The 9,480-nt window shown below is 34.7% G+C and overlaps 1 protein-coding gene across 4 annotated transcripts; it reads left to right on the forward strand.

The window, feature by feature from the left end:
* Nucleotides 1–926: 926 nt before the first annotated feature.
* Nucleotides 927–8,490, forward strand: LOC131601844 (protein HIRA-like). 4 transcript variants are annotated; one of them, XM_058873746.1, is made up of 11 exons: nucleotides 927–1,021; nucleotides 1,321–1,470; nucleotides 2,100–2,375; nucleotides 3,282–3,533; nucleotides 3,680–4,080; nucleotides 4,208–5,210; nucleotides 5,566–5,776; nucleotides 6,747–6,987; nucleotides 7,150–7,272; nucleotides 7,562–7,676; nucleotides 7,891–8,490. In XM_058873746.1, exons 2-11 carry the CDS (start codon nucleotides 1,363–1,365, stop codon nucleotides 8,215–8,217), a joined length of 3,057 nt encoding a protein of 1,018 aa, XP_058729729.1. In that variant the 5' UTR covers nucleotides 927–1,021; nucleotides 1,321–1,362; the 3' UTR covers nucleotides 8,218–8,490. The 4 variants fall into 4 exon arrangements, with proteins under 4 accessions (XP_058729729.1, XP_058729730.1, XP_058729728.1 ...); XM_058873747.1 differs by lacking the exon at nucleotides 927–1,021 and adding an exon at nucleotides 1,041–1,229; XM_058873745.1 differs by lacking the exon at nucleotides 927–1,021 and having other exon boundaries at nucleotides 1,041–1,470.
* Nucleotides 8,491–9,480: the final 990 nt, after the last annotated feature.

The following is a 9,480-nucleotide window of genomic DNA, read 5'->3' on the forward strand; positions in this document are numbered from 1 at the left end:
ATGGAAGATTAAATCTTTGATTTGGAAATGGTCGTATATTGGAGAGATTACCCACCCCATTTGTAGCTTTTACGAGTTTAACAAGGATCCGTTGTTATTCCTCTCGTAAGTCTAAATGGTCTGTAATTTCTTTTTGGCGGGGTTTTTCCGTTTATGTGTAATCAGATATTGAGAACATTTAGTTCTCCGTTTTAATGAAATCTTGCTTACACAAAAAAAAAATGATATCAAATTTTCTTTTGAAATATATCAAAATTGCAAACGCATCTGCAATATGGTCAAATTTTTTTTTAGATAATTAATTTATTCATAAGTGAGCTGCTTTTCTATAGTTCTAATATAATATGATAAAAAAATAATATTACACACTATATATATATATATATATATATATATATATATATATATATATATATATATATATATATATATATATATATATATATATATATATATATATTATAATTTCAATACTTTAAAGATAATGATAACATCTCACACCTTTAAAAACCAAAAATATTTTTCCTTTTAAAAACATAAATTTTGACCATTAAATTATATTATATACTATTATAAATAAAATATTAAATCAAATAATTTATATGAAATAATTAAAACATTTAAATTAAAATCAAATCAATCGAGATTATTCAAATTTAATCTTAAAATAACTTTTCTTCAAGATTTTTCTTACTTTTTAAAATTTTATAATTACAAAATACCTTATTATAAAAGTTAATATATATATATAATATTTATTATTATTATTATTATTATTATTATTATTATTATTATTATTATTATTATTATTATTATTATTATTATTATTATTATTATTATTATTATTATTCGAAAAATAACAAATAACAATTCTTCTCTCATTCACAATACATTATTTATTATTTATATATTATATAGTACATTATGCATTATTCACATTTTTTGGTTAACCATTTTCTAATGTCTTGCAGTTCTAAGAGACACATCTGATTGTACTTGTAGAAGCTAAAACTCACAGCAGGTAAGTTACTCCATTTTTCACAATCACTTCCACCTCCATTTTTACTTAACTACTTTCTTTCATGTTTTCTCTTTTAACTTTTAGCTTATTTTTAGATTTTACCGTTAAGAAGACGTTAACCCCTCCATTTTCATCAACACCGTCATGATTTTGTAGGGTTTATGCAAATTAGCCCTAAAACTTGATACTTTGGTGTAAACCGATCGACGTAATTGCTTGATTTTTTTACATGGTACTCTTAATTGGTTTTGACGATTCTGATTTTCATAATGCTTTTTGGGGGTGATTCCTTTTGTTAGGTTTTGAACTGTTTTTGGGTGGAAAAGAAGGTTTTTTGGAAGATGATTGCTGAGAAACCTCTCTGGGTTAGGCATGAGGGGATGCAAATTTTCTCCATTGATGTTCAACCTTGTGGGCTTAGGTTTGCTACTGGTGGTGGTGACCACAAGGTATGTATGGCCTTTTTTTTTTTTTTTTTCATCCTTGTTGTTTTGTTCAAAGTTTTGATTTAGTGAAGAATTTGAATTTCGGATGTGTCATGATCATTCTTGAGTGTAATGAAATGAAACTCCTTTGATGTTAATGGGGGTAGGTCCGTGCCATTTTGTTTATATTGTTTGTTGCCTACGAAGCACCACACAAACACCACACACGTCATTGACCCGACACAAACACGAGACGTGGCATTGACATTCGTAATAATTTGAGAAAATGCTACTTATAATTGAGTGTAACAAGTCCCTATGTAGCACCGACACCTCTAAAAAAAGGCGTGTCCGTGTTGGACACCTACAACGACACTTGTGATTACGTTTAATTAATTTATTTTTTTTCAAATTATTAACCGTGTTGCTGTGTCAGTGTTGGTGTCGTGTTCGGGGTGTCCGTGCTTCATAACAACATATATCAGTGTCGTGTGTCAAGGATTATATGTGCGTGCTACATAGATTGTTGCTGATCTCAATGGGAAAAATGTTACTGTCTGATGTTTTGTTAGTTAGGTGAGAGGGGATTGAGAGTTGGGACTGAGAGATATGATATGATATTGATAGTCTTCTCAACTATATGTTTTATGCAGGTTCGTATATGGAATATGAAGTGTGTTTCGAATGACAAAACAAAAGTCGAGTCTTCTCAGAAGCTTCTTGCAACCCTGCGGGATCATTTTGGGTCTGTCAACTGTGTAAGATGGGCTAAGCATGGAAGGTATGTCGCGTCTGGTTCCGATGATCAGGTCATATTAATTCATGAGAGGAAGCCTGGCTCGGGTACCACAGAGTTCGGAAGTGGAGAGCCACCGGATATTGAAAACTGGAAAGTTGCAATGACATTGAGAGGGCACACTGCAGATGTGGTAATTAATACAATTGCATTTACAATTTCAATTATGGAAGATATAAAATGTTATAAAAATAATATAAGTGTGATAAAAAAAGTTGTATCATTCATTTATCATGTTATTTTTTAATTTTTAAAAAATCTCTAGTATATACCAAAATATAGACATAGCCCTCAAAAACCCTCAATCCCAAAAACACCTAATAAACCATATGTTCCATATCTAAATTAGTGTTGTTAAATAACCGGCGTAGCGCCGCTATACCGCTATTACATATCAGGATTTGGAGACCGCGATGAAAGCCGATACGCTATTGGTGACTTTTTGCATATCGGCGGTGATAGCGGATAGTGGAAATTATTGTTTTTTTAATGTATTTTCCTTACGAGTAACATTAAAAATTATCATGAGGGCTGCAATGACATATTTTTAAAAACATTAAAAAATAAAACATTGCTTAGTTGCTGATGAGATGGGTCTTATATAATATAACCCCTTAACCCCACAACCTATGTAACCTATTATCCCTAAGTCGATTTCTTTTTTCTCTTTGTTTTCTATTGTTATCTTTCATCATTCCTCAGTTTTTTTTCCAAAATATTCCCTTTCTATTATATTCCCCTTCCCATGTTTAATTTAATTTCCATATATGTAGCTTTTTATTTGTGTACAACATTTATATAATTATTTATTTCAACTGCTTTGCGGCCTATGCTATTTGGCCGCTACGCTATCCGCTGTTTCTTATGATGTGCTTTTGGCATTCCACTATTTTCTGCGATCCGCTATTTATAACCCGTTAAATAGTCCTCCGTCGCTTTTTTGTTTTAACTTTTAACCATCATCTTGAGTATTTGAATAATTTCATATATTCTTATTGGCTTCCTTAACTTGAGATCTACTTGTTCATGTGTAAAGTAGGTGGATCTTAATTGGTCTCCTGATGATTCGACATTAGCTAGTGGGAGTTTGGACAACACTATTCATATATGGAATATGCGTAATGGCATTTGCACTACTGTTCTAAGGGGCCACTCTAGCCTGGTTAAGGGTGTTGCTTGGGATCCTATTGGATCTTTTATTGCAAGTCAATCTGATGATAAGACCGTCATTATCTGGAAAACTAGTGATTGGAGTCTTGCTCATAGGACAGATGGTCACTGGGCCAAATCAGTAAGTTTCTAACTCTGAAGTCTAATAACACTAGCACAGAAACTTCACATTGAAGGCGTGTCTGGCACCGACAGTTCAATTATTACGCTGTCTCAAATTATTACCGATATAATTTCTATTTCCTAATCGAGCTGTGCCCCTTTCAGCTTGGATCAACCTTCTTCAGGCGACTTGGATGGTCTCCTTGTGGTCATTTTATCACCACTACTCATGGTTTCCAAAAGCCGAGGCATTCTGCCCCTGTGCTTGAGAGAGGGGAGTGGTCTGCAACATTTGACTTCTTAGGACACAATGCTCCAATTATCGTGGTCAAGTTCAACCATTCGATGTTCAAAAAGTATTCGTCTAAGGCTGAGGAAGTGAAGCCTGTGCGTGCTGGGTGGTCCAATGGTGCTAACAAGACTGGTGGAAGTAAAGAGCCGCAGCCATACAATGTTATTGCCATTGGAAGTCAGGATCGAACTATAACCGTATGGACTACTTCAAGTCCTCGTCCTCTTTTTGTCGCCAAGCATTTTTTTACTCAAAGTGTTGTTGATTTATCCTGGTATGCTCTTCATCTGTGGTTGCATTGTAATATGGATGTAGTTTGAATGTTTTATTTTTTACTAATTGGTTTGAATTTTTTATTTTATTGCTTATTTATTTTAATTATTTATTTTGTCTTGAAACAGGAGCCCTGATGGATATTCGCTTTTTGCCTGTTCTTTGGATGGATCTGTTGCTGCATTTCATTTTGATGCAAAAGAACTAGGTCAGAGACTCAGTGATGCAGAGCTAGACGAGTTGAAAAGAAGTCGCTATGGTGATGTGAGAGGTCGTCAAGCAAACTTAGCAGAATCTCCAGCCCAGTTATTGCTAGAAGCAGCTTCTAGCAAGCATACACCAAGCAAGAAAGTGGTTTCGAATCAGCAAAACCAAACAATTGCAAAAGCATATGTAGATACTCGCGTTGGTGCAAAGAATGTGGAGCCTCAAGTTGATCATAATAAGAAGAGTGGAGGTCCTGTTGGTGATGCATTAAACAAAATTACAACCACTGCACGGGTTTCTAGCCCTGTCAAGCAAAGGGAATATAGACGTCCTGATGGAAGGAAAAGAATTATTCCAGAAGCAGTTGGAGTGCCTGTTCAGCAGGAAAATATTTCTGCTGCAGTTCAATCTCAAGCACTTGACTTCCCTCACGTGTCTACTAATCACCAAATGGTTACCAATGGAGTTGTATCCGTTGATGATGGTGTAAGAGCAACTAACTTGGGTGGAGTGCTTGGCAGAAATTCAGATATAAAAGAACGCTCAGGGGTTACTGCTAGGGCTACGATTTCTGAGAGCCTGGTGATAGAGAAGGTTCAGGCTCCTTCTGGAAGAGATGGAGGCATCAATGTTGAGCAGTTGGGAAGTTCGACAACTACTGGTTCTCATGCCACACTTTCCATTAGAATATTTGACAAGAAAGGCGGGGAGGATAGTTTACCTATTTGTTTGGAAGCACGGCCTAGAGAACATGCTGTGAATGACACCATAGGGGCTGGAAATGCATCCATGATGAGAGAAACCGAAATTGCTTGCACAAGGGGAACTCAAACACTTTGGTCTGATAGGATATCAGGAAAAGTCACAGTTTTAGCTGGAAATGCAAATTTTGTGGCGGTTGGTTGTGAGGATGGATGTCTCCAGGTAAACAATCTTTGTGTATATATGGTTTGCTTTTCAGTTTTCACTTCTTTTATTTCAGTTAACATTTTTTATATGGTATCTCACATCCTTTATTCTGGACTTCCTTCATTTATTACGAAAAATGCTTATATACTGAATCATCTCTTTCACTTTCAAAACACACTAAGGAGTTTCAATTTTAAGACATACTTTTGTACTCTAATGACAAAGACTAATATATGATGTGTGATGTGGGATTCAATCCTTTTTGTCACTTGTAAAACTATGGCCCAATATATAGTCCTATCCTGTGTGTGGCTATGTTTTATAAACTTACACTTTGTAATGTATTTGATTTATTTGTGCTGCCGAGAAGATTTACACGAAGTGTGGGAGACGAGCAATGCCTACCATGATGATGGGATCTGCGGCAATATTTGTAGACTGTGATGAAAGTTGGAAACTGTTGCTGGTGACAAGAAAAGGGTCCCTTTATTTATGGGATTTATTCAACCGAACCTGTCTCCTTCAAGACTCGTTGGATTCTCTTGTTGCTTCAAATCCTAGCTCATCTGCTAAAGATACCGGTACCATATCTTACCTACATATGTTTGATAGAGTAGCTGCTTGGATTTTACTGTTTTCTATGAGCTTTATTGTTGAGAAGTCTCACATTGATGGAATATGTTTTGGAAATGACTTTATAAGTGGAGGCATCTCTCATCTTACAGGCCGGATTTGTAAGGGTTGAGTTAGACTGAACCAAAATTGTTACATGGTATCAAAGTCTATCTAAGATCTGTTGGGTCATTTGACTCTTGCACCAGATGTCCAATCGTGCATCTGAGGGCTGCGTCGAGAAAGTCCCACATTGGATGTGATGTGACTTGAAAGTGACTTTATAAGTGGACTATTCTTTCACCTTACAAGCCGGTTTTGTGAGGGTTGAGGTAGGCTCAACCCAACACCTATGAAGCATGTACTCTGACACGAACACCACGACACCGATAATGTCAAAAACATAGGACACTGACACTGTTATGATAGTATTTGACCATCATTTATCCACCTACTATTAAAAAAGTTGAATAATACTCTAATCAAATTTAACGTCAGTCCTTTGTTTATCAACATTGCTTCACACAACTTAAGCCTTTTTAGATGTGTTTTAGATTTGTCCAAAAAATGTATAAGCTGTGTTGAAGCAAAGAAAAAATCATTTTTTTTTGAAACACTTGTTTGAATTGTCTGACATATGTCGTATGAGTGTCATACGCGTGCCAAACAACAATTCAAAGAGTGTCGAACCAATCTGAGTTTTCCAACATGTGTTATACGGGTGTCCTACAACCGTTGGACACATACACCGTAACACGCCTAACCCTACACAACACATATAATCCTAGGGTGTCCGTGCCTCATAGTGCCTAATAGCCCAACACTAAGACTTATCGTTTTCCTGATCTCAGAACAACTGGTTTTGTTTATTTGACAAGTTTTCACATGTTTGGCCCCATGACCCTCTATTTTTTTTATTGTTTTAATTTTTCATTCCAGGCACTATCAAAGTTATATCTGCAAAGCTGTCAAAATCTGGTTCTCCTCTTGTTGTTTTGGCCACTCGTCATGCTTTCGTATTCGACATGAGTTTCAAGTGTTGGTTAAGGGTTGCCGATGACTGCTTCCCTGCATCAAATTTTGCCAGCTCTTGGAGTTTGGGCTCAATTCGAAGTGGTGAATTGGCTGCTTTGCAGGTTGATGTTAAAAAATATTTGGCCCGGAAGCCAGGTTTGACTAGGTGTGTATTTATCTGTCTCTATGTTTCATTCAGCCATTAGTTAGGATTGGTCATCTATTCAATAGTGTATGAAGTGTATTTAAGGGTATTTTATTCTTCTAGACTTGATAATGGTTGTATTGATGTCTGAAGCTTTCTAAACCTGAACACGTTTTGATGTAGAATGACTGATGACGGAGTGCAGACACGTGCTCATTTGGAAGCTCAGTTGGCTTCTTCTCTGGCTTTGGGATCCCCCAATGAATATCGCCAATGCTTATTGTCGTATGTACGCCTTCTTGCAAGGTATTATTTCTTGTATTTTTTCTTTTATGAGTATTAAATTATTTTAATATCATGATAACCTCTTATGAGAGGGATGGTGCTCAACTCATTGTCATTAATCTTCAAGAATATTTATTTATCAAGAAGTGTGCATTTGTTCAAACTCAAGGCAAGGGATTGTAGTTAGCTAGATATAAATATAGTTGTATATATTTATTTTTTAACTATCGAATCACATTTTGTGGTCTGTACTCTGTATGATTTTGGACTATTAGCAAGCTAAACAAAGATTATAATGAAATAATTACAGAGAAGCGGATGAATCTCGATTACGAGAAGTCTGTGAAAGTTTCCTTGGACCTCCAACAGGCATGACTGAAGGAGCATCATTGGATAAGAATTTGGCATGGGATCCTGTTGTGCTTGTAAGACTATTTTTTATCCATACACATGATAAATTCATATCCTATTTTCTGCTTAAAATAAGTCAACCTAAGAATGGTGGAATTGCGCAGCATTACAGCTAAAGTTTTTCCTGCATAAGCTGTGGGATTGCACATGAAATGGTTTATGAATATGTATTGTAGCAATGTAGAAATATCCATTGGCTAATCAAGTTTCGAATTTGGATGTTTACAGGGAATGAGGAAACACAAGCTCCTTATTGAAGACATTCTTCCAGCCATGGCATCAAATAGGAAAGTCCAGAGACTGCTGAACGAATTCATGGATCTCGTATCCGAATACGAAATTGCTGATACTAATCACGACCAAAGAAATCCAATATTACTCAAGACATCTTCACCTATCACCAATCTAATAGAGAGTGGTCCATTACCGACATATGTAAACGATACTCCTGAGGATGCAATAAACAACAAGGACAACAATGCTCGGGTGGTAAAGAGTCGCAGAAATGAAGCAAATGAACATGATCAAATTGTTCAAGATACACCAGATCAGTAATGAGGTTCTTGAATCACTTGACTTCTGGTTAATTATTTTGGAGTTTGTTATTCTTATATAGGATTTCACCAACATGGGGTGTTGTTAGAAGTGGCATGGTTGAACATTGAATCTACTTTAACATTTACATTCTGTTACATATATATTATTATGCTTTAGAAATTCTACTGTGTAGCTCAACACTTGAGTTCTACTCTATAGCTAAGTCCGTTTTACAGGCTGCACTTGTAAGGTAGCAAAAGTTTATATAGTAGCTGAATTTATGTTATTTCACATCATGGGTGTCTTTAAAAGCTTTGGGTGATAATCGTTTTCAAGCTATTTTTTACTAATCTAAATGGAAACTAATTGGTGATTATTTTGTGAGCATGATTTAGAAAAAATTTCAAGTTGATATTGTTTCTTCTATGAAGATCGTGTAGAAGTTTGACATTTGAATCCATATGAGTATAAATTGGATTGACGTTCAATATACTTGTTTCTTCAACAATATTCCAACATATCTCGTGTGAAATTACATCATCCTTAGATTGAGAAAATTTGTCCTGCCACTCCAGTTATACCTGACTGACACCCTCTCGCAGTGGTGCTTTTAAATATCTTTGTGATTTGTTACGCTTTTAAAAAATAGTGTTTTTTGAATTTGAGAAATTTATGAATTTTTATCGAATTTTTGGGAAATTTTATGTTTTTACTGGATTTTTGAGAAATTTTACGAGTTTTTATCGGATTTTTGAGGGATGAGGTTTTACCAAAATTTTGGAGAAATTTTATGATGGATTTTTCAAAAATCTCTTAATTTTTATTGGATTTAAAAAAATTGGTGTAAATTCATTTTTTATTGGATTTGAACTATTAAATATTTCAAATATATTACCGAATTTTTGGAGTATATATGAGTTTTTATTAGATTTTTGTGAGATCTATGAGTTTCTACTAAAGTTTTTTTGGAGAATTGCACGAGTTTTTATCAGATTTTCAAATAATCTGATATATTTTTTGCCTATCGGATGAGTTATTGATTTTTTCAAAAATGCGAAAAAATTACATAATATATCCGATTTATCAAAAACATTTTTTGATGGTATTAACTTCGTTTTTTATAAGTCTGTTTGATATGAACTACCCAAAAAATTTTAAATGTGCTATTTGATATTTTGAATCCTTAGAGTGAATTTTTTGAGTAAATATTATTTTGAGATGAAGTAAATTCTGAGAACAACATATTAGTTGATACGAAAAATAGGGAGGGTGTCATGTATA

The sequence above is a fragment of the Vicia villosa genome, linkage group LG5 (assembly GCF_029867415.1).
Source record: "Vicia villosa cultivar HV-30 ecotype Madison, WI linkage group LG5, Vvil1.0, whole genome shotgun sequence".
NCBI classification, from domain to species: Eukaryota; Viridiplantae; Streptophyta; class Magnoliopsida; order Fabales; family Fabaceae; genus Vicia; species Vicia villosa.

Coding starts and splice junctions, on each gene's coding strand:
- LOC131601844 (XM_058873746.1), top strand. CDS start 1,363: ATGATTGCTGAGAAACCTCTCTGGGTTAGGCATGAGGGGATGCAAATT. Junction 5,777..6,746: donor CTCATCTGCTAAAGATACCG/GTACCATATCTT, acceptor TTTTCATTCCAG/GCACTATCAAAGTTATATCT. Junction 7,273..7,561: donor TATGTACGCCTTCTTGCAAG/GTATTATTTCTT, acceptor AAATAATTACAG/AGAAGCGGATGAATCTCGAT.